General features: G+C 39.3%; 1 protein-coding gene across 4 annotated transcripts in view; it reads left to right on the top strand.

The window, feature by feature from the left end:
- The window catches only part of map7d1b (MAP7 domain containing 1b), a 54,293-nt gene that overhangs the window by 26,163 nt on the left and 2,008 nt on the right, over positions 1-26,122 (top strand). Inside the window, exons 3-17 of one of the 4 annotated variants that reach the window (XM_053641250.1) lie at positions 3,055-3,123; positions 3,483-3,503; positions 7,579-7,742; positions 9,023-9,131; positions 14,326-14,430; positions 17,459-17,578; positions 18,154-18,278; positions 18,505-18,626; positions 18,901-19,154; positions 19,303-19,552; positions 22,532-22,691; positions 23,774-23,878; positions 23,987-24,037; positions 24,545-24,587; positions 25,475-25,559. In XM_053641250.1, the coding sequence (XP_053497225.1) occupies positions 3,055-3,123; positions 3,483-3,503; positions 7,579-7,742; positions 9,023-9,131; positions 14,326-14,430; positions 17,459-17,578; positions 18,154-18,278; positions 18,505-18,626; positions 18,901-19,154; positions 19,303-19,552; positions 22,532-22,691; positions 23,774-23,878; positions 23,987-24,037; positions 24,545-24,587; positions 25,475-25,559 (1,783 nt within the window). The remainder of the gene's footprint in view (positions 1-3,054; positions 3,124-3,482; positions 3,504-7,578; positions 7,743-9,022; positions 9,132-14,325; positions 14,431-17,458; positions 17,579-18,153; positions 18,279-18,504; positions 18,627-18,900; positions 19,155-19,302; positions 19,553-22,531; positions 22,692-23,773; positions 23,879-23,986; positions 24,038-24,544; positions 24,588-25,474; positions 25,560-26,122) is intronic. The other 3 variants (XM_053641251.1, XM_053641252.1, XM_053641253.1) reach the window with 3 other exon arrangements.

Raw genomic sequence — 26,122 nt, 5'->3', positions numbered from 1 at the left:
AGGTGTGTTGTGTATCAGTGTGTAGAGGTGTGTTGTGTATCAGTGTGTAGAGGTGTGTTGTGTGTCAGTGTGGTGAGGTGTGTTGTGTATCAGTGTGTAGAGGTGTGTTGTGTGTCAGTGTATAGAGGTGTGTTGTGTATCAGTGTGTAGAGGTGTGTTGTGTATCAGTGTGGTGAGGTGTGTTGTGTATCAGTGTGTAGAGGTGTGTTGTGTGTCAGTGTATAGAGGTGTGTTGTGTATCAGTGTGGTGAGGTGTGTTGTGTATCAGTGTATAGAGGTGTGTTGTGTATCAGTGTGTAGAGGTGTGTTGTGTGTCAGTGTATAGAGGTGTGTTGTGTGTCAGTGTGTAGAGGTGTGTTGTGTATCAGTGTGTAGAGGTGTGTTGTGTATCAGTGTGGTGAGGTGTGTTGTGTATCAGTGTGTAGAGGTGTGTTGTGTATCAGTGTGGTGAGGTGTGTTGTGTATCAGTGTGTAGATGTGTGTTGTGTATCAGTGTGGTGAGGTGTGTTGTGTGTACGATGCGTATCTGTGAAGGTCAGTTTGAATGGACCCCGGGTGTGTTTTCCTGTCCCTGTGAGTTTACACAGCAGTGTGATACAGCACTGATACGCACTGATTCTGCTCCACACCATTCAGCTTCATGACAGCAGGAAGGCGGAGTGAGTGTAGCACAGTCACTGCTCAGCAGACTCGCACAACGACAAGTGGCCGGTTGTTTTCCCAAAATACTACATCCTACTGGAGCACATGGCGGCGCACGCCACGGTGGCGCTTCATCAACCTTCTCTCTGTTCTGCTTTTAATCGACCAGATGGTTGTGGCTCGACACCAAGTCATCGTCTGTTTAGAGCGGTGCCCAAGTGTGCTCCATAAACATCTTACTGAGAAGTTGCCATAGAAACAGACTGTCCCATGTTAGATCCGCATGGTAAATCTTGCATAAGCTGCATAGGATAGCACAGAGAAACACACACACACGTATTATGGTGTAAACACACACACACACACACACACACACACACACATCGCAATGCAAGAAGTACGTCTGAATGGACATATTGAGAGTCAGTTAAATTTGTCTTTCATAGGAACGTGAACATTCAGTAATTAAGGGGTCAAAGTCATGGCATGACATGATTCTGTTGCTAATAAGAAGGATAAATAGGAAGAATTACAATGATAAGACATAGTAGTAGTAAGTAAGGCAAGTGATCTAGCTAGTTAGCAGGCTGTTAGGAACCTGGAGCCCTATTTGTAATAAGAAAAGAAAAGACAGCCAGAGGGAATATGGACAGCCAGGGGCACTAGGTAAATGGAACGATAGAGCGGTGTATATTCACCGATATCAACTGAACGAAAAACTAGGCACATGTGAGAATGTAGACACAGGTGAGAGACTAGACACAGGTAAGACACTAGACATAATTGAGACATTAGACACAGGTGAGAGACTAGACATAACTGAGACACTAGACACAAGTTAGAAAGTAGACACAGATGAGAGACTAGACACAGGTGAGAGACTAGACACAAGTTAGAAAGTAGACACAGATGAGAGACTAGACACAGGTAAGAAAGTAGACACAGGTGAGAGACTAGACACAGGTGAGAGACTAGACACAGATGAGAGACTAGACACAGGTAAGAAAGTAGACACAGGTGAGAGACTAGACACAGGTGAGAGACTAGACACAGATGAGAGACTAGACACAGGTTAGAGACTAGACACAGATGAGAGACTAGACACAGGTTAGAGACTAGACACAGATGAGAGACTAGGCACAGGTGAGAGACTAGACACAGGTGAGAAAGTAGACACAGATGAGAGACTAGACACAAGTAAGAAAGTAGACACAGATGAGAAACTAGACACAGATGAGAGACTAGACACAGGTAAGAAAGTAGACACAGATGAGAAACTAGACACAGGTGAGAGACTAGACACAGATGAGAGACTAGACACAGATGAGAGACTAGACACAGGTGAGAGACTAGACACAGGTGAGAAAGTAGACACAGATGAGAGACTAGACACAGGTGAGAGACTAGACACAGGTAAGAAAGTAGACACAGGTGAGAGACTAGACACAGGTAAGAAAGTAGACATAGGTGAGAGACTAGACACAGGTGAGAAAGTAGACACAGGTGAGAGACTAGACACAGGTGAGAAAGTAGACACAGATGAGAGACTAGACACAGGTGAGAGACTAGACACAGGTAAGAAAGTAGACACAGATGAGAGACTAGACACAGGTGAGAGACTAGACACAGGTAAGAAAGTAGACACAGGTGAGAGACTAGACACAGGTAAGAAAGTAGACACAGGTGAGAGACTAGACACAGGTGAGAGACTAGACACAGATGAGAGACTAGACACAGGTTAGAGACTAGACACAGATGAGAGACTAGACACAGGTGAGAAAGTAGACACAGATGAGAGACTAGACACAGGTAAGAAAGTAGACACAGATGAGAGACTAGACACAGGTGAGAGACTAGACACAGGTGAGAAAGTAGACACAGATGAGAGACTAGACACAGGTAAGAAAGTAGACACAGATGAGAAACTAGACACAGGTGAGAGACTAGACACAGGTGAGAGACTAGACACAGGTAAGAAAGTAGACACAGATGAGAGACTAGACACAGGTGAGAGACTAGACACAGGTAAGAAAGTAGACACAGATGAGAGACTAGACATAGATGAGAGACTAGACACAGGTGAGAGACTAGACTCAGATGAGAGACTAGACACAGGTAAGAGACTAGACACAGGTAAGAAAGTAGACACAGATGAGAGACTAGACATAGATGAGAGACTAGACACAGGTGAGAGACTAGACTCAGATGAGAGACTAGACACAGGTAAGAGACTAGACACAGATAAGAAAGTAGACATTATTATTTCAAAACAGATATACACATATCATCACCTGAGAGACAATGGGTAACACTCCTGCTGTTGTTGCTTTTGTTATTATGATCATTATGAGCGATGTTATTAGTATCGTTATTATTCATATTTTGGTGGGTTTTTTTTTTGACGTTACGCAGATGGGGTGAGCTCGGAGCAGAAACAGAAGCTTGCTAAACAGAGGAGAGAGGAGAGGTCCAAGTACCTGGGTAAGACACACCTCATCTGATCATGGGTCTGATATGTAAGTCTTTAGTGCAAATATTTTTATTTAGGGCATGGGCTTGTTAACCACTGTCCCTCTGAACAAGGCATTTAAGTGCTAATGAGATATTTTATTCACACAGTGGATATGCATTTAGACGTCTTCAAACATACCCACACATCCTTCCCTATTCTCTGAAGCTATAATATACGTATAATATATATGATATATAATAATTATATGTGTTACATCAGCTTGTAATAGAAACTAGTGAATATTCTCCAACCCTACCTTTGGCATAGTAAGAGAAGTGAGGGATTGAAACTTGACAGCTGTTCTTCTTTGTTGTTTTTAACGCTTCAGAACAGAGAACCCACGAGCAAGGTAAGATATGCGGCGGCATTTGAAAAAGATGGTGGTTTCATTGGTCAAACCTCATTTCAACGTTTTAATAAATTTTAAATCATATTTCCTGATTTGTCATTGTAATCATCTCCTTGGTCTTTCTTCATGTGAATTACCGTATATTCTGGACTCTTCTGGTAGGTGCTGTGATTTATGCGGTATACCAATATACCGTGTACATCGTCTAGATTTGCGTAATTGTGCCATTCTGATTACTTGGTGGTTTTACGGTAGGCATGCTACTCCAGAAATTATGGTAATTTGGCTACTCAGTGTGGTAAATTATCATTACATGTACATTTACATTCATGGCGTTTGGCAGACGCCCTTATCCAGAGCTGAGCATTTGAGGGTTAAGGGTCTTGCTCAAGGGCCCAGCAGTTGCAGGTTGGTAATGCTGGGATCTGAACTCACGACCTTCCGATCAGGAGTCCACTGCCTTAACCACTTAGCATTATTGTTGCAGCAGTCATCAAACAAAAGTTATGATAAAGTGAAGGGTGTTTCAGAAGCTTTAGTAGTTTTCATCAGCTTAATATGTGTAAAGTGCTAAAACGTCAGCAAAAAAAAGGTGAATTTTTTTTTGTATTGTAGCCGCAGTGATTGGACAAAAGGAAGCTCTTTATATAGGAAATTAAAAGGGTTTAGCACTAAACGCCATGTTAAAATGAACTGAGCTCAATTCATCTGAAGTTCATTTAACTCAGTTTGACATTTCAAGTCGAGATGCAGCTTGACGTTAAACACACTTAAAGCAGAAGAGCATTTACTACAAACAACATTGAGCGTTAAGCAGATGATGTTGAGTGGAATTCCCAGTATGTACACGCCAGCTGCTGCTGCATGTGGGAAATATGTTGCGCAGATGGAAAACTGCTTCGTGGTGACTATTCTTCTACAAACAGCCTTTTATCAAAAGAACTACAGCATTTGTACACTAACGAATGGGAAACCGCAGGGGCAGTTGTTGACCAGAACAAGGATTATGTTTATACATTTGCAATCAAAAGTATTCGACCCCCAGTGCAAATCAGGTTTATTGTCAAAATGTACAGACTTTCAGCTGTTTGCGATGAACACATCAAACAAAAGCCATTGAAATAGTTCAACAAGATTTATTTGTCGGAACGTCAGAGGTAATCCTGTCAAGAGATCTAAGGTTTTTACACATTTGAAACGTCTTCCACTCGAACTTTAATTTGAAAGTAGGAGGGGTCGCTATTTTAACTGACAAAAGGTTACAGTTTTCGTCCACTAACGCTATCGCTGATGCGAACGGTAGATATATTGTAGTTGCTGGTACTCTAATGCAAAGACAGGTATTGTATACGCTCCTAACTTAGATGAATTATTTATTTATTTATTTATTTATTTATTGTTTAATTAATTTATTTATTTATTATTATTATTGTTATTTTATAAATGGCATCCCTTTATTGTATACTTTATGGAGTTACAGACACTTCCCACTTAAATTTTTGTGGCTGTTCTTGGGTTTTATAATATTTATATAACCAGCGACAGTTATTGAGTAGCCATGATGAGCCGGGGGGGGGTTCTTCTTCTCAATGAAATATTTGGGAAAGGGAAGGGAGGAGAGAAGAGAAAAGGTAAATGAATCACATGAAAATGAATCACATGTAAATGAATCACATGAATATGAATCACATGAAAATGAATCACATGTAAATGAATCACGTGTAAATGAATCATATGAAAATGAATAAATAAATTAAAACATGAAATAATTCAACACGACGAATGCTTCAAACGGATTCCACAAATTCAACTGAAAATTCTACTTCTAATGTATTCTCCAGTTTCAAAATGATTCACCCCCCTGAATAGACTCCCTCACCAGTCCCATGACATGGACGTTAATTTCCTGCATGCATGCATCAGGCCTTATTATATCAGAATTACGTCATCCATCAGTTTGCCTATTCCTGATGTTTATCAGTTTTCAGAGGAGCTGTACCTCCATAAAACCCAACATCCAGCTCTTTTAGCACCGCAATGCAGTCATTTTAAAATCCTCACACTCCACAGAGCCCTTTATCTTTCTTTAGGGGAGTGAAAATCCCAGCTAACGCACCGCGGAAAGCCGCCTCAGCTCCGCAGATGAAAGGGAATGTTTTAATACCCAAACTGTGTTCCTCTGTTCACCCATGCTGTTTTCTTTAGCACAGAACGGCTAAGCTAACATGTAAAGCTAAAAGGATTACCGTGTTTTGTGCTCATAATAATCTCTAACGTGCAGTGAAACGTTAAAAAAAAAACAAAAAAAAAACGAATGATCTAAAATGAAGATTGTCATATTATGGAAGGATATGAGAGGATTGTCACCCTAGAAACGTATATTTATGTATATTTATACCACAGGACGGCTGTAGAATTCTGAATGCCGATTGGTCGAAAGGTTTTGATTAACATTTTAGGGAAGGAGTCTCCAGTTTCAGTCTCTGATCATTTTCAATGTTTAAATTGGGTTTTAGCACTCTAGCTGCTCCATAGTGTCATTTTATCCTCCTCATGCCACTTAATTATCATGCTAGCTGTGGGGCAGGCTAGCTAATTACGATGCTAGCTAATTAGAACAACGGCTATTTAGCAAGCCAGCTATGGCGAAAAGTTGAAAGGATATAGACCGAGAAAGAAATTCAGACATTCAGATTAAAAATCCACTTCCTGTTATGTCCTCATCACACCCTTGCGCTGCAAGTGGCCACTTATGTGAGACGTACGCAGTTACACACTGGTGTTTTGTAACAGGAAGTCCACGAGGAAACAGGATAGAAACACAGAGTAAAACACAGGAAAATAAGAAGCTTTGGAGAACTGAACTTCCTGTAAAAAATCAAAGCAGTTCCTCAGGGAGGTTTGCAGTCCTCAGTCCCATCTGGCCTGACCCCAGTGTGTGTGTGTGTGTGTGTGTTATGGTTAGGGCGCTAGAAAACAGGAAATACCAGTACGGCATATCGAATGTTTTTTCTCCTTCAAGGAGAATGTAAGCATGCTGGGAAATGTAAATATGATCTCTTTTTAATCGTTATTTGATCAGGAAGTGAAATGAGGTCTGTGGTGTGCTCTGGGACAGCCGCGGGGCAGGAACACGAGGTTTTATTGCTCTCATTTGCAGTTGCCTCAGTCGGGGGCGCGCTGAGCTCAAAGCGCTCGGCGTGATCATGATCCGGGACGACGCAGTTAGTCAAATCTGTCCGGATTAAAAATAATTATCTGACAGTAATGAACCATGAAACTATAAATCTATATACTTACAGTAGACAGAAAGAGTGAATACATTTCGATTCAAACGGTAGCCAGTGCAAATTAGTCATGAGGCAGTCGGGTGAGTGTACGTACAGTCACCTCCAAAACTATTGGAACGACAAGACCAATTCATATATCTGTGCTGTACATTAAAGACATTCGGGTTTGGGGTCAAAAGACGGAGATGAGACGAGAGATTAGAATTTCAGCTTTTATTTCCTGGTGTTTACACCTAGATGTGTTAAACAACATAAAACATAAACCTTTTGTATCAGACCGTCCGATTTTTAGGCGAGCAAAATGCCTCGGATTGATTTCCCCCATCTTATCTCAGCTTCAAAAACGGCTCGCTTTTCTCCCATAGACAGCTCTCTGGTCTTCATGTTGGTTTATCCTTTTTAACAACAAATGCCGTCTGAAATACAGGAGAAACTGAGGGCTCAAACCAAGAGTCGATGTTCAGAGCTGTTTATTGTTTAAACAGTCAATCTAAGAGGACACACCTGGGTAACAAAAAACAACTGTTAGTCACATGTGCCAGTATTTTTGCTCGCCTACAAATAGGATGGTCTGATACAAAATGCGCTTATATATTCATATTCTTCTCGTATTATTCATCTTTTGCCGAATTGGCCTAGCTGTTCCAATAGTTTTGGACGGGACTTTAGATGCTGTAATTAATAACATGCTGTAGCACCACCCTGTGTGTGTGTGTGTGTGTGTGTGTGTGTGTGTGTCAGTATGGTTAAAATGGAACCTCCATGTTTCTCCTGTTCCTCCGTAGCGATGAAGAAAGCTCAGTGGCTGGAGAAGGAGGAGAAGGCTCGGCGTCTGAGGGAGAGTCAGCTGGAGGAGAGGAGGAGGAGGCTGGAGGAGCAGAGACTCCGGGCTGAGAAACGCCGAGCGCTCCTCGAGGAGAAACAGAGACAGAAACTGGAGAAGAACAAGGTCAGGACACAGTCTCTATCTTCTTCTCTTGCTTTTAACTTATATGTTTATCTTTTCTTTTTTTTTTAAATCAAGTCCACTTCTTACTTTGTTATGTATTTCAGTGAGGTTTTCAGTTTAAAAAAAAGCCTGTTTTTATTTTTTTAATTAAAAAAGGTATTTTTGTCTATTATTAGCCTTTTTTTTCTACCTTTTAGTTCTTTAGATTTCTGTTTTTTAATTTTTTTTATTTTTACTATTTAGTGGTTTCTTTTCTTATCTAATAGTCTGCCTTTTTTATTTTTAGTAGTTCGCTTTTAGTCTGGATTTTTGTTGTTCCGTATTTGTTCTGTAGGTTTTTAGCACCTTTCATTTCATTAATCTTTTAGTCTGCTAATCTTTTACTATTTTTTAGTTTTTCAGTCAGCATTTTAGGTCTTTATTTATTTATTTATTTATTTATTTTTCAGTTATTTTCAGTCGTTTGTTAATTTTTAGTGAAGCCTGTTTATTTAAAATTTTTGAAAACTTTTTTAGTGTGTTTTTGATATTTAAATTTTTTTTTTTTGTCAGCTTTTCATCACCTTTTTAGTTTTAGCATTTTTTCTTTTTTAAGTCCGTTTAAGTCTGATCTTTTACTTTCTTGTCATTTCGTTTACTTTTTTTCCCCTTTTTGCCTGCTTATTATATCTAAGTGAAGCCTGCTTGTTATTTCTTAATAAAAAATGTGTTTTATTATTAACCCGCTTTATGTTTGTCTTTTTTAAAAAAAAACTTTTTTGTCTTTATTAGTATTAGTTTATTCTTCTGCCTTTTTATTATTATTCTGTCTTTTTTTGTTTGCTATTCATCTGTTTTTTTACTTTACTGATTTTTCTTTTGTCATTTCATTTTTTTTAAATTATTACTACTATTTCTAGTAATATTGTAGTACAATACTACAATACTAATCAAATATATTCAGTAAAAAATTATTTAACTTTTATCATTTAACATGTGATTCTTAACCTAAAAGTATGTGAGTGTGTGTGTGTGTGTGTAAATCTCTCACACCTGTTACAGTAGGATTGTAGAAATCTTAGCGTAGCGTGGCCCAGACACAGATCCAGTATGAGTGTTCAACACATGAAGAAACACTTCCTGTTTACAGACATGTGACCATTAGAAAGCCAATAATACGTGACTCAGGACGGATGAATGAAACACGCCACTAGTATTATTATTAATAATAATATTATTATTATTATTATTAAGCGTGTTATGAAAGCTCACTGGACATATGGTTTGTGTGTTCTGTGCAGGAGAGATACGAGTCCGCTATCAAACGGTCGACTAAGAAGACGTGGGCTGAGATCAGACAGCAGAGATGGTCCTGGGCTGGAGGACTGAACCAGACGTCACGCAGAGAGAGTCAGTGCTTTCAGTATTACTGATTATGTTAATAGAAGGAGGACACACACACTCACACACACACACACTCACACTGGCTTTACTCCACTATCGTTGTCTCCAGCAACCTATCAACCGGCTCTGACGCAGTATCAGTGTGTCAAATCTCATGCCATGAAAGTTTTTATGTGTCATTGCTGAGCATTTAAGGGTCTTCCAAAGAACTGGCCAGCTCCTTTTCCTCCTTCCTACTCTTCCGTACTTACTGACAGGAGATGCCTGTAAATCAGGGAGGTTCAACTAAATAGTTGTAAAGTTCCAGTTATGTAAAATTCCTTGCTAACAAACATCCGGATAAGAAACTGACATGAACAACAGATAACGTTTAATGTTTAGTTTAGTTCCGTTTTTTTTTTTGTAGTGCTGCTTTCACGTTAAGACGTTGGACTAGCACCATGGACTCTGAGAGACGTATTTTTAAACAAGCCATGCCGTCAGCTCGCTAATCTAAACCCAAGAAGTTAAACAAAATTAAAACTCTGTGAAACTCTTCTCTTTCTGAGCTAATGTCTCTTGACCTGTAGCTGGTCTCTGGGCCGACGAGCTGCCTTTAGCTGAATAAATTACGCAAATGCACGTGATTGGATAAACCTCACTGAATTACGGCTGGTTTTTATTTTTTATTCACACATTTACCGGATTTGCAACGGTAGTTTCGTCAAGTTGGATCAGTTCGCTGAAGTACTTTGCCGGGTCTGCATTCAGAGCGTTGTCCACCAGTTCAGTTCCCCTGCTGTAGATGGAAGAGGCATCGAAAAAGCACCATGGAGCGGGGCCCTACAGTACATTCTTAGAAATGATGGTTCCTCCTGGATTATTTGGATATTTACTGGGTGTTAACTTTCTAAAGCCATTCTCGTTATATGTTCCTTCAGAGGGACAAACCGAAGAGCCTGTAAAGGTTCTAGATTCAACCTTTTCACCAAATGAAATCAGGCGTGAGAGTTCGGAGAGACAGACGGAGGTCACTGCAGTGGATTCTTACACATAAGTGCTGAGATTCTATTTTTTATTAGCGTGTAAGTGTGTGTGTGAGAGGGCACTGTGACGTCATAATGTTGGTCATAATGCTGTTGTATATGCTTGGTGATGTGTGTGTGTGTGTGTGTGTGTAAGTGTGTGTGTGAGAGGGCACTGTGATGTCATAATGCTGGTCATAATGCTGTTGTATATGCTTAGTGATGTGTGTGTGTGTAAGTGTGTGTGTGAGAGGGCACTGTGATGTCATAATGCTGGTCATAATGCTGTTGTATATGCTTAGTGATGTGTGTGTGTGTAAGTGTGTGTGTGAGAGGGCACTGTGATGTCATAATGCTGGTCATAATGCTGTTGTATATGCTTAGTGATGTGGTTGTAGTGTGTGTGTGTGTGAGAGAGAGGGCACTGTGACGTCATAATGCTGGTCATAATACTGTTGTATATGCTTGGTGATGTGTGTGTGTGAGAGGGCACTGTGACGTCATAGTGCTGGTCATAATGCTGTTGTATATGCTTGGTGATGTGTGTGTGTGTGTGTAGGTTTGTTGTGATATGAGATTGATATCGCGATATGTGTGTTTACAGTATGCTATTCTGGGGCTGTTTGTGAAAAATGGGCCTCATTTATCTTCTAGTAAAGTTGTGTGTAAATGTTTTCATAGGCTAAGCGAAGAAGAAAACGCCATCAGATTTACAAAAGTTTACGTAATGCTAATTTTCTTTGTCCTCACACGTGTATAAATGATCAAGCGCGTTCACGACCGATTTACATTTAACAGCGTAACCTGCAGTAATTCATCAGAAATGAAACGATTTAAAACCAATCCGACGAGGTTCACATATCTAAGTCCCCATACCTAAATGTACACATACTCAGGAGCAATCATAGGATACGAACATTTTTCCCAACTGGATTTTCATGAATGATACATTTTTTTTTTGTGTATATGCTCCTGCAAAAACAATTTTGTTACCAGGTTGATAAATGAGGTCTAATGGTTTTACCAGTTGCTCGTTAAATATAGTGTTTTTGTAAATGATTACAAAAATACAGTTTTTCTGAATGTCTTGGTGTATCGTGATACATAGTTTTGTCTTATCACTCATCTATACCTCAAGCTTTTCCCTTGGTTGTAACCCCATCACCATCGTATGAGCTGTTTCAATACATTGTTAGCTTACATTAAGTTTCTTTAGCACTAGACCCCCTGAAGTACTTTTCTGGAAGTTGGTATACTAAACAACTAACTAACCTTCTTTTCATCTATTTGTAAAGTTGGCATTTGTCGAGCATTATCAGTAATTTATAATTTATTAGCAAACAAAATGCAATCCTGTCTGAGGTTTTTACAATCAGCGGGTGAGGAATCAAGTGAGGAAATGAGTATAGACTTTAAGACTCTTGGTGCAGATTCCTTTTCGAAACAGCAACAAAAAATGTTACCTAGTTGATATCATGTTTTGTTAGCTAGTTAGACAACAGGTTAACAACACCAGCTATTAAAATTATTATTATTAAAAAAAACAGGTTTGAATTTGGTTTAAAGGTAATCACAAACCAAAAAAAAAAAATCACCAAAGCAAGGGTGGAAAATGAGGAAATATGACTGACAACTGAGGTATAAGGTAACATAAACATATAAAGACAAGTGAAAAGAGGAAGAAAATGCTGGGAAGATCAACATTTACCTCAGATGTGTTCATAAATTCCTAGGAAAAGGCTTAGTATGACCAAACAACTGTGTGCTAACTAAATTTACCTCAAGTATTAGTTATATTTAACTCATTAGAGAGTGAGAATAGAACAGAAATGTTGGGTGGATCAACGTTTACCTCAGAAGTGTTGACTACACAACAATGGCCTAACTAAATGTACATCAGTTGTTTCCTATATTTAGTTAATAAAACAATGAAAATAGAAATTCCTTTGGGGGAAGATCAACATTTACCTCAGATGTATTGGTATATTCCTTATAAAATTCCTTAGTATGATGAAGCACCTAAATGTTAGCTAAATTTACCTCAGGTATTAGCTATACTTAGCTAATAAGATAGTGGAAATAGAATTAAAAATTTGGGAAGATCAAGATGTGTTGGTAAATTTAAAAGAAAATGCTTAGTTTGACTAAACAGCCATGTGCTAGCTAAATGCACCTCAATTATTAGCTATATATAGTCATAGTGTGAGCTATAGCTAAATTTACCTCAGCTGTTAGCTATATTTAGTCATAGTGTTACCTATAGCTACATTTACCTCAGTTATTATCTATATATAGTCATAGTGTGACCTATAGCTAAATTTACCTCAGCTATTAGCTATGTTTAGTCATAGTGTTACCTATAGCTACATTTACCTCAGTTATTATCTATATATAGTCATAGTGTGACCTATGGCTAAATTTACCTCAGCTGTTAGCTATATTTAGTCATAGTGTTACCTATAGCTACATTTACCTCAGTTATTATCTATATATAGTCATAGTGTGACCTATAGCTAAATTTACCTCAGCTATTAGCTATGTTTAGTCATAGTGTTACCTATAGCTACATTTACCTCAGTTATTATCTATATATAGTCATAGTGTGACCTATAGCTAAATTTACCTCAGCTATTAGCTATATTTAGTCATAGTGTTACCTATAGCTACATTTACCTCAGTTATTATCTATATATAGTCATAGTGTGACCTATAGCTAAATTTACCTCAGCTATTAGCTATATTTAGTCATAGTGTTACCTATAGCTACATTTACCTCAGTTATTATCTATATATAGTCATAGTGTGACCTATAGCTAAATTTACCTCAGCTATTAGCTATATTTAGTCATAGTGTTACCTATAGCTACATTTACCTCAGTTATTATCTATATATAGTCATAGTGTGACCTATAGCTAAATTTACCTCAGCTATTAGCTATATTTAGTCATAGTGTTACCTATAGCTACATTTACCTCAGTTATTATCTATATATAGTCATAGTGTGACCTATAGCTAAATTTACCTCAGCTATTAGCTATATTTAGTCATAGTGTTACCTATAGCTACATTTACCTCAGTTATTATCTATATATAGTCATAGTGTGACCTATAGCTAAATTTACCTCAGCTATTAGCTATGTTTAGTCATAGTGTTACCTATAGCTACATTTACCTCAGTTATTATCTATATATAGTCATAGTGTGACCTATAGCTAAATTTACCTCAGCTATTAGCTATGTTTAGTCATAGTGTTACCTATAACTACATTTACCTCAGTTATTATCTATATATAGTTATAGTGTGACCTATAGCTAAATTTACCTCAGCTATTAGCTATATTTAGTCATAGTGTTACCTATAGCTACATTTACCTCAGTTATTATCTATATATAGTCATAGTATGACCTATAGTCAGCTAATAGGCAGTGGAAATAGAACAGAAATGTTCGAAAGATCAACATCTTCCTCAGATGTGTTGGTACATGTCTAGGAAAAAGTTTACTGTAACTAGATAGCCATGTGCTAGTTAAATGCGCATCAGTTATTAGTTATATTTAGCTAATAAGACAGTGAAAATAGAAGAATAATGTGGGGAAGATCAACATTTATCTCAGATGTGCTGGTCAATTCCTAAGACAAAAACGTAGCATGACTAAACAGCTGTTTAACTAAATTTCTAGCTAAATTTACATCAGTTCTTAGCTATATTTAACTATATAAATAACAACTGAGGTCAATTTAGTTAGCACATAGGTCTAAGTCTTTTATAAAGACAGTGAAAATAGGACAAATATGTTGGGAAGATCAGCATTGACCTCAGGTATATGCTGGTGAAATCATAAGAAAAGTATTTTACACTATAAATACACATAGCATCAATTACTATCCTGTACTTTCGTGGGTTCAGCTTCTGAAGTGGCGAATATCAGAAAAGTGGGCTGTTCTTGTAGAATATTTAAGTGAACACATGATCGTATGTACATAGTGATATCTGGTACGCTTCTGAGTAAGAAGTGGAAGTGTTACAGGCAGTATTAGGACGAGACTGAGTCAGCTTCCAGGACGTCCTGCTGGCGTAGCTCCAACACCGGATCAGTTTCCTTCCTTCAATATGAATCTCTGGGTTCCTCTGTGAACATGTGTGCGTGTGTGTGTGTGTGTGTGTGTGTGTATGTGGCATTCTCTCTGGTGCAGGCAGATGCTCGTCCTCCACCGTAAACCTGCCGCGGCAGACAGAACCTGTCATTAGCAACAGGCTGTCCAAGTCGTCAGCGACGCTGTGGAACTCGCCCAAACGAAGTAAGCTCGAGTGGCGTACGTGTCCCATCCCACCTCCCCCTCCTTCAGACTCCATCTTTATTTAAAAATCATTTTTTCCCCTGTAAATCCGTTGTTTCTGGTGACCTGCCTGCCTGCCTGCCTGCCTGTGCCTGGTGATCAGTAGTCATTCTCACAATCAACCCCTTTCTCCCTGTGTTGCATTGTGGGTAATTTTGAGTTCCTTTCATCATGTTTTCCTAATCTTCATGGCTTGTGGTGGTGGTTTATCAGTGATATGGCTGGCTCTTTGTGGTGGTGGTGGTGGTGGTGCTCTTTGTTTCTGTTGTTTTGATGTTGTTGTTTTTTTATTTTCACACGTCACTTCCTTTTCCACCGTGGTGTTTGTTTTGGGTCGTCCCTCATCCGCTTTGTGTGGTGTGCTGTGTTGGTGCAGCTAGAATGTGACTGTGGCTGAATTATGAATTAACAAGGAACTGGGATGTCACTGAGGATTAATAACATGCTCCCTGACGTTTGATTAATAAGCTCCGAGTACTCAAAACAGAACAAAAATTTCCATCTAAAGAGATGAAGACGTTCAGGGCAAGAATCAAATATCCATGATGTTCCCTTTAGCCGAGACATGTTTGTGCATCCCTCACCAACATCTCTCTCTCTCTCAAAAACAAAAACGAAACGCGAGAAACCTGAACGCGGAAACCCCTCTGTCCTTTTCCGTGACTGTTACAAAGCGCTGACACCTGAGAATAAACGTCTCCGCACAAAAAACACATCACCACATCAACCATTAACAACAGATCCGTTTAGTAGATTATGCGGCGTGTCTGTCGTGCAAGTCTCTGTGTATGAGCTGTTGCTATAGAAACTATGACGTATTAAACCAGGCGCATTAATATAAACCTATCGCTCACGTTACCGCCGTGCTGTTATACTAAATTAATGCACGCCTTCTGACCAATCAGATTCCAGAATTCAACTGTGCTGTTGTAGCAGTAGAAATTACGACATGCGGTTCTCTACATGCGTTTACACCGGTTTATTTATTAAGTAACAGGTTCTTTTGTGGTTGCTTACATGTTTATAAATAACAGAATAAGAGAACATTGTATTTCTGCATTGATTTGATGTTATTTTAAAGTCCACTTTAATACATACTGAATACGAGAAGGTGGCACTCAGGTACAGCGTCTCCGCTGGATGTCTTGCCGCAGTGAAGGGGGGGAGGACCCAGTCGTTGCTTAGCAACAGAGGTTTGTGCAGTATACCAGCCCATAGCTGATGACCTTGAATAGGTTTATTGCTCCTGCGTAGACACGGATCATTTGTTTTTAAAGTACAGTCGGTGTGTGTGTGTGTGTGTGTGTGTGTGTACAGAGAGAGAAAGGCTGTATAAGGCATAAGCTGATTATATTTCCTAATAAAAACCATCCATTTGTGATGTTTAAGTGTTTCTACCCCTGTAATTATCCTTTCAAGAAATCATCACAGAAACTAGCTCCACCCACTGTTAGGACATAGCTGCTTAGCTCCACCCACAGTTAGGACAGCGCTGCTTAACTCTACCCATTTTTAGAACTGAGCTGCTTAGCTCCACCCAATGTTCAGAGCTGCTTAGCTCCACCCACTGTTAAAGCAGAGCTGTTTAGATCCACCCACTGTCCAGAGCTGCTTAGCTCTACCCACTGTTCAGATTTGCTTAGCTCCACCCACTGTTCAGAGCTGCTTAGCTCCACCCAGTGTCCACAGCTGCTTAGCTCCACCCACTGTCCAGAGCTGCTTAGCTCCACCCACTGTTCAGATCTGCTTAGCTCCACCCACTGTCCAGAGCTGCTTAGTTCCACCCACTGTTCAGATCTGCTTAGCTCCACCCACTGTTCAGATCTGCTTAGCTCCACCCACTGTTCAGAGCTGCTTAGCTCCACCCACTATTAGAACAGAGCTGTTTAGCTCCACTCCTTTTGGTTTTAAAGGAAACTGAATGTGTAGTCTCAGCAGAGGCGAGGGGCGTCATCAGACTTACACACCGCTCCTTCAACGAGAATATTTTCCTCCTGAATGTATTATTTTGAAAAGAGCAGCAGTCTGGACATTTCTTTAGCTTAGGGTTAAACTGAGGAAACCGTCGGACTCGTGCCCCGTTTTTATCCTCTCAGTGTTTCACTCTGATTGGGCAACTTATTTAAAATGATGCAAAAATGCCATGTTTGATGGAAAGCTTCTAATAAATACATCCATGCTAGTGTGGACAAGGAGAACAAGGTGGTCTAATGGAAATGAATATTTAATGAAGAACACTGGTGTAGTGTGTGTTCGAGGAGCTCTGAGTGTTTATCACACTTCCTGTGGAGAACAGTATGAGCAATATGATCACGTGATATCAATTTCACAATTAAAATGGCAATTTTGACAACTACTCTGGATTCAGTTTTAATCTTCAGACAAAAATACGGAGTCATATCTAAGTTATCTTGTATTTGCTCATTTTACGGCCATTTTATTCAGCTAAAACTGAACAGAAAGCTGATAAATTAATCAAATCTCTCTAGTTTTATCCATTTTTCTTTGTCTAATGAAGACGTTAGAATTCGGGTTTTTTTATACCTTTCTTATATTATAATAACCTGGAATTTACAATTTTACTGTAAAAACATTTACTCATCACACAAGTAAAAGGTTGCACAAGTATAAATCCGAAATATTATGTAATTGTTTTGTTTTTGTTATGGAAAATTAACAGTTTAGTTTAACAGTGCAATAAAATGCAGATTTTTACTTATTTCTTATTAAAAATTATATCTAAAAAAAAAAGAAGGAATAATAATAATTCAACATTTAGGTTTCACATAATAGTTTCCATCATATGTTTTGCGACTGTAAAAGTTTTCCTGACACTTTCTTTGCAAATCTTGTGGTACTCAGAAGTGTATACTAAATTCAGCTGGCATGCCGGTTGGAAGAATGCGAGTTGGGGTGTGTGTGTGTGTGTGTGTGTGTGTGTGTGTGTGTGTGTATGTGTGGGGTGACTAACAGCGCCCTCTCCTGACAGCTCGTAGCCTGCGCCTGAGCCCGTGGGAGAGTCGCATCGTGGAGAGACTCATGACCCCGACGCTGTCCTTCCTGGCCAGAAGCCGCAGCGCCGCCACGCTCCTGAACAGCAGCGACGCTCGTGAGTGTAACACACACACTCACACACATACACATACACATACACTTATACACACACACACACACATACACGCACACACACATACACACACACTCACACACACATACACATACACAAGCATTTTTGTGTTTGAAGCTTTTTAAAAAAATGGCATGTACTTATGCAAATGAGTCTCTCTAATTAAGTATGCATTAATTTGCATAATTAATCAAATTAAAAAATCTAATCTTCAGATTGTGTGATTAACAGTTTGACAACAGACCAGTCATCTGCTCAAAGTTGTGTATAATAGGATAAAATAATAAACATCTGGTAGAGTTTAAATCTGAACTTAGATCAGCTGTAAACTCTGATTATACGTTCAAACTGATAAACACAGTGTTACTGAGTCTGATCTCTGATCAGTTTTCAGCTCAGTAAACTGATTATATTGACAAACTGATAAACACAGTTACTGAGTCTGATCTCAGATCAGTGTCAATTCAGTCTGCTTATATAGCTAATGTAGATAATCAGGATGAATAACTGTGATGGTGTGTGTGTGTGATGGTGTGTGTGTGTGTGTGTGTTCTCAGATCAGTGTTCCCGTTCTCCATCTGCGTCTCCGTTAGCTGCCTGCACCCACCAGCACAGCGCAGACCGCTGGAGTTCCAGCACACCGGATATCACACAGCGCCAACGCAGACGCAACTCTGCACCGGTACACACACACACACATACATACACGCACACTCATACACACACACACACACACATACACACACACACATACACACACACACACTTATACACTCATACACACACACACATACACATACATACACACAAACACATACTCATACACGCACACACACACACACACACACACACACACACATACCTCTACAGGTACGCACACTTACAAACGAACACTTTGCTTTTGACAGGCTAAGAAGGAGAAGAAGGACAAGGAGAGAGAGAATGAAAAAGAGAAGAACGCCATCACTAAAGAGAAAGTGCAGAAGAAGAGACAGTCCGAGTCGATCACACGTCCCAAACCTGAGCTCAGGTGTGTCAACAAACAGATATTAATCTACACAAAGGTTAAACACATCTTCAGTAAGAGTCTATTATGGGATGGACACTATTATTACTGCTGTTCTTCAATATGAATTCTTCGTTATTTGTGTGGAATTAGTTTACTGTAATATGCGTCAGTAAATAAGCTGTAATTGATAAGATGTCGTTGAGTGTTAAAATGATAAAGATTGTTAAGGTCATATTATAGAATATTCACTTATAACAATCTTTACTTTTTTCTCTCGTTCTTCTTTTTTTTTCAGCACCAATGTTAAACCCAAGGGTCGAGTTTCCTCCCCAGCGCCCCCCAGGAGTCGTCCCCTGTCCCCCAGTCCTGCCGTGTCCCCCAAACCCCCGTCCTCCTCCTCCTCAGGACGAACTCCTTCTGCCACTAAAACCCGCCCCCGCCGCGCACAGACCCCGGCCCGAGTGCAGGCCCCCGCCGTGAGCACCGTCACCGTGACCGAGACGAAGAAAGAACAGCCGGCTGAAACCGGACCTGCTAAAGACGCCAAGAGTGAGTCTGATCAGCGGGGCTAATGTTCAGAGGAGAACTTATCAGGAAGTGATAAGTGGAAGGGATTTGGAAAGCCATGATATCAAAAGAATTGTAGTGACATTTAGTCGTTTAATGCTCAATTTCCTCTCTAATGTTATCATTTCAGTTCCTGCCATCACAGTCTCCGCCTCTCCGGTGACACCGGCTCCTGCCACCCAGCCAATCACAGCAGCTCCTCAGACTCCAGAGCCCACACCCACTCCTCCACCTGACTCCACCCCTCCCATTACCAAGACGATGGCAGGTACTACAGACCCGGAGGAGGCGACCCGAGCGTTGGCGGAGAAACGACGGCAAGCTCGAGAGCAGAGAGAGAGAGAGGAGCAGGAGAAACTGGAGCAGGAGCAGAGAAACAGGTGGGAGAACCTGGGAGAGAATGTGAGAGTGTTTTGTGTCAGTGTGAAAGTGGTCTATGGGAAAGAGAGAGTTTTATGTGAATATGAGCATTTTGTGTGAAAGTTAGCATTTTATGTGAGTGTTAGCACATTTTACATGAACTTGAGTGTTTTGAAGGAAATCGAGCGTGAATGTGAGAGGATTTTATGTGAATGTGAGAGGATGTTATGTGAATGTGAGAGGATTTTATGTGAATGTGAGAGGATGTTATGTATATGTGAGCATTGTATGTGGATGTGAGAGCATTTTATGCATATGTTTTACATGAATATGAGTGTGTTTTGTGTAAATGAGAGCATTTATGTGATTGTGAATGTTTTATGCGCATGTGAGTATTTTATGTAAATGTGAGAGGATTTTATGCAAATGTGAGAGGATTTTATGTGAATGTGAGAGGATTTTATGTGAATGTGAGCGTTGTATGTGGATGTGAGAGGATTTATGTGAATGTGAGAGGATTTTATATGAATGTGAGTGTTGTATGTGGATGTGAGAGGATTTTATGTGAATGTGAGAAGAGTTTATGTGAATGTGAGAGGATGTTCTGTAAATGTGAGCGTTGTATGTGGATGTGAGAGGATTTATGTGAATGTGAGAAGAGTTTATGTGAATGTGAGAGGATTTTATGTGAATGTGAGAGGATGTTATGTAAATGTGAGCGTTGTATGTGGATGTGAGAGCGTTTTATGCAAATGTTTTACATGAACTTGAGTGTTTTGAAGGAAATCGAGCGTGAATGTGAGAGGATTTTATGTGAATGTGAGAGGATGTTATGTGAATGTGAGAGGATTTTATGTGAATGTGAGAGGATGTTATGTATATGTGAGCATTGTATGTGGATGTGAGAGCATTTTATGCATATGTTTTACATGAATATGAGTGTGTTTTGTGTAAATGAGAGCATTTATGTGATTGTGAATGTTTTATGCGCATGTGAGTATTTTATGTAAATGTGAGAGGATTTTATGCAAATGTGAGAGGATTTTATGTGAATGTGAGAGGATTTTATGTGAATGTGAGCGTTGTATGTGGATGTGAGAGGATTTATGTGAATGTGAGAAGAGTTTATGTGAATGTGAGAGGATTTTATGTGAATGTGAGAAGAGTTTATGTGAATGTGAGAGGATGTTCTGTAAATGTGAGCGTTGTATGTGGATGTGAGAGGATTTATGTGAATGTGAGAAGAGTTTATGTGAATGTGAGAGGATTTTATGTGAATGTGAGAGGATGTTATGTAAATGTGAGCGTTGTATGTGGATGTGAGAGCGTTTTATGCAAATGTTTTACATGAATATGAGTGTGTTTTGTGTGAAAATGAGAACATTTATGTGAATGTGAATGTTTCTATGTGCATGTGAGTATTTTATGCAAATGTGAGAGTGTTTTATGTGAATGTGACAGCATTTTGTACGGCTGTTAGAGCTTTTTATGTGAATGTGAGAACATTTCATATGAATGAACAGCATTTCATGTGAATTCAAGAGCAATATGTGAACGTGAGAGCATTTTATATGAATGTGAGAGCGTTTCATTTGAATGTGTTTCATATGAATTTGTGAGCGTTTCATACAGGTTTGTGAGTGTTTTATATAAACGTGAGAGCGTTTTATATAAATGTGAGCGTTTCATACAGGTTTGTGAGCGTTTTATATAAATGTGAGAGTTTCATACAGGTTTTTGAGCGTTTTTATATGAATGTGAGACCGTTTAATATGACTGTAAGAGCGTGTCATATGAATTTGTGAGCGTTTTATATGTATGTGAGAGCATTCCATACGGATTTGTGAGCGTTTTATATGAATGTGAGAGCATTTTATATAAATGTAAGAGCGGTTTATATAAATGTGAGAGCGTTTCATATGAATTTGTGAGTGTTTTGTGTGAATGTGAGAGCGTTTTATATGAATTTGTGAGCGTTTTATATGAATTTGTGTTTTGTGTGAATGTGAGAGCATTTATATAAATGTGAGAGCATTTTATATGAATGTGAGAGTGTTTTATATAACTGTGAGAGCGTTTCATATGAATGTGACCATTTCATATGAATTTGTGAGTGTTTTATATGAATTTGTGAGTGTTTTGTGTGAATGTGAGAGCGTTTCATATGAATGTGAGAGCGTTTTATATAAATGTGAGAGCGTTTCATATGAATGTGAGCATTTCATATGAATTTGTGAGTGTTTTATTTGAATGTGAGAGTGTTTCATATGAATTTGTGAGAATTTTATTTGAATGTGAGAGTGTTTCATATAAATTTGTGAGAGTTTTATTTGAATGTGTTTCATATGAATTTGTGAGTGTTTTATTTGAATGTGAGAGTGTTTCATATGAATTTGTGTTTTATTTGAATGTGAGTGTTTCATATGAATTTGTGTGTTTTATTTGAATGTGAGTGTTTCATATGAATTTGTGAGTGTTTTATTTGAATGTGAGTGTTTCATATGAATTTGTGAGTGTTTTATTTGAATGTGAGTGTTTCATATGAATTTTTGAGTGTTTTATTTGAATGTGAGAGTGTTTCGTATGAATTTTTGAGTGTTTTATTTGAATGTGAGAGTGTTTCATATGAATTTGAGTGTTTTATTTGAATGGTAGAGTGTTTCATATGAATTTGTGAGAGCTTTATTTGAATGTGAGAGTGTTTCGTATGAATTTGTGAATGTTTTATTTGAATGTGCCCCAATGTGTATTAAATCTGCATGCAGACTACAGTCGTAAATAATGTAAAGGCCTCACCCAGTCTTCGCATTAAATGATCAGTTAATACATATCTCTTTTAATATGATATAGATGTTAGGTTTGTAATTATTCAGTACTGTATGCTTATTATCTGCTGTGACTCTTTATACATTGATGCCTTGTTATAGTTTATTTTTCGCTATATGTATATAACGTGTGTTTATTTTTCTGTTTATATATGTGTGTGTGTTTCCTCTCAGAGCTCTACAGGAGGAGCGTGCTCAGCGTGAGGAGGAGGAAAGGAGGCGCAGGGAGGAGGAGCAGAGGTTAATGGCAGAGCGACAGCGTCTGCAGGAGGAGAAGGAGGCGCAGGAGAGAGCCCGGGCCGAGCAGGAGGAGAACGTGCGTCTCCAGAAACAGGTGAGTGCCGTGGGAAAGGAGAACCTGTACGTCATTATTCCACAGGAATGCTGCGTGCAGATCTGCAGTGTTTCGTCGTCATGATTTTCACGAACAGCTCCTCTTTATGTGCACAGCACAAAGTGCACTCTCTCTCTCTTCTCTTTCTTCTGCTTTTGTTTTCTGTAGGATTCAGTTTAATGGGAAAGCAGGGCGCAGCGAGCTGCATTAAATCAGCACACAGAGAATAGCCATGAGCAGTGTGAAAGGCCCATCTCTCCCTCACACTCCTACAGGGGGATGGATAGGGGGGAGGGGGGGGTGAGAGAAAAAGGACATAAAAAGCAGATGGAATAGAATACACCATTTGATAAAGAAGGGATGAAAAGAGAGAGAGTGGGAAGAGGATGGGAGAGAGAAGGACAAGGGGACAGAGAAATAGAGAGAGAAGGACAAGGGGACGATGAACGAGAGATGGAAAGAGAGAGAAGGACAAGGGGACAGAGAGAGATAGATGGAAAGAGAGAAGGACAAGGGGACAGAGAGATGGAAAGAGAGAGAAGGACAAGGAGACAGAGAGAGAGATGGAAAGAGAGAAGGACAAGGGGACAGAGAGATGGAAAGAGAGAGAAGGACAAAGGGACAGAGAGAGAGAGATGGAAAGAGAGAGAAGGACAAGGGGTACACAGAAAACTTCAGAGTCTATGCTTGTTAAAGAAGGACACATTTTTTGTTTAGATTCATTTGTTATTAGACTTCGATCACGTGGGTCCGTCGCTGCCGTACGAGTCCCTGTGAACGAGCTGTTACCATTGAAACGATAACATATTAGAACAGGCGCATGAATAACCAGTGTTTTAGTGTTTCTCATGTGACTCATATGGCTGTATGCTCTTAAAGTATTAGTGAGAAAACGCTTAGATAAGTAATGAAATGAATGAAAAAGAGGCAGGTGTAGAACTCTGACTCCACCTGCTGGCAGGATGAGGAAATGCCCATACCACGTCTGGTCGAAGTTGCACTTTAGTGGTTCATTGTTTCGGACTTTTACGACTTGCGGAGAAATCGTGGACCTCTCTTTATCTTGTCTGTTTATTTTTCAGAGAGAGGAGGCGGAGTCGAAGGCTCGAGAGGAGGCGGAGCGTCAGAGGCTGGAGAGAGAGAAGCACTTTCAGAAAGAGGAGCAGGAACGTCTGGAGAGGAAGAAGGTGAGAGACTGAGAATAGTGTTAGATAATGTCTGGAACAAACCGGACATTAAATTAACCGTGGCGTGTGTGTGTGTGTGCGTGTGTGTGTGCGTGTGTGTGCGTGCAGCGTCTGGAGGAGATCATGAAGAGAACCCGTAAGAGCGACACAGGAGACAAGGTGAGCTCCAAAATTCCACATTAACATTAAAACACAATATAAATAACTCGGGGGGTTTTTTCCCCGAACATGTTTGTCATTCATTCCTCGTCGCCATAGTTACAGGAAGTATCACGTGTCTATCCATCAGCCAATCAGAAACGAGCATTTTCCAAAAGCTCAAAAGATGTCTAAGTTCAACTCTGACTCTCAAACCACACGGGTGTAAATCAGTTGTCATCAAAATTGTTAGTTACGTTTATTGCTAAAATATTTAAAATGTTGCTATTGGGTTTGTTTTGGGTTTTTTTTTTAGAGATTTATATATAGAGCAGTAGGACAAAAGTACTCGTGGTAATCGTCTGCTCCCAACAGGAGTTTATAGATGTTACAGAATACTGATGATATCTCTGAAAAGTGTGTTGTGACACGATCTATCACGATACTGATATTATATAATCCTATCGCCCGGCCCTTTAATCATTCCTGGATATTTAAACTTTAATAATCTTCTCTGGTTCACTGCAGAAGGAGGCCAGATCTCCAGCGCAGCTCAACGGCAAAGACACGAGTAAGCTGGCTCTCTTTTACTTCTTCTACCTGTTTTAACTGCTTAGTTTAGCTCAGTGACTGTCAGAGTCTCACACACACACACACACACTGGTTACGAGACTACAGGCCTGGTTTTTACTTCTGTGTCATACTTTCACGTGTCTAATAGGGGGCAGGAAATGAAAAACTGCCTGAAAGTCTCGGGTTTCAGTGCAGAAAGGAGGAACGGACAGAAGACAATAAGAAATGAAAAAATGACAAATGAGTACTAATGTCTAGAATTTAATATTTGGTTTATTGTAATCTTATAATAAGAAATATTTGATCAGTTTGATACTTGATAAACATAATGTCATTTGTACATGAATGGCTGTTATGTTAAATAAAGCTTATTCATTAAAGCAAAGCAAGCATACTTTACCTGTATTCAGATTCAGTGCCGCGATAGCATTCCTGCGCTGCAGTTCTCAAAACGCGCACTAGATGGCAGCATTCATCGGTGGATCTGATATTACAAAACCGATCACCGATTACGGAAAAACGCTTAAATATCGGGGGAAACGATTATCGGTCGATCTCTATCTCTGTGTGGTGCGATTACCCATAAACATGCTTCAACACAGAAGTATACACCAGCCTTCACTCTCCTTAACCGGTGTCACGGTATAAGGAAATGTCTACAATGAGTTCAACAACTTTCCAAAAATATCCTCCTCCCTGTATTACCTCTTGTTCCTAATGTAGGAGTACATTTATTCATTTATTCATTTATTCATTCAAGTGAAACGGGACCCCATCCAGGATTTTTACTACTACTGTGCTATTAAACAATAATAAGCTGACAATACTAAATATTTAGTCCATGTTTATATACATACATTTTTTTTTTATTGAATCTTTTTGCAGATTCTGTCACTGCCCTGAATCCGTCAGTCAGTCACAACAACAGCACTCCGGGTTTAAACCGATCACAGGGAGAGGTGAAAGCGAGGTAAACGATGCGCTGTTTACGTTGGGAGTTTATACACACTGTGGTTTATATACACACGTTATGTGCCGAGTCTAACGGAGACGTAGCGTAGTGCCGGGTGAATTAATCCCGGGCCAGGAATTTCTTTTTTCCTTGCAAACTTCGGAATCATATTTACGCATATTCATTAATTATTGAAATCACCGATGTTCGTTTCTCTCGTCCTCGGTTTTACAGTACTTATTTATTATTTATAATAAATTCAGTTCAGAATCTGGGAATTTAACGCACTGTAGTTTACCGGATTATCGGACCTTTAATCCAGTATAACGTGTTGTAGCTTTTTTTTTGCCATAATCATAAACATGTACAATATTTTAGAATATTTTACTTCAATAAAAACCCACTTCCTGTATTATCCTATAATATTATACCGTGATTACTGGAGTAGCAGAGCTAGCTTAAACACATGTACAAATGTGCATGTATGTATTATAGTGCAGTATGTACGGTAAAGTAGTTTATATTAATCTTGTATTAAAGACGTGTTTATGACTCCGTAGAGTTTATAAAGCACTGACGAA

Source organism: Ictalurus furcatus, chromosome 14, assembly GCF_023375685.1.
Source record: "Ictalurus furcatus strain D&B chromosome 14, Billie_1.0, whole genome shotgun sequence".
NCBI classification, from domain to species: Eukaryota; Metazoa; Chordata; class Actinopteri; order Siluriformes; family Ictaluridae; genus Ictalurus; species Ictalurus furcatus.
Note: the sequence above shows the minus strand (reverse complement) of the source record. Positions and strands in the feature narration are given on the sequence as shown.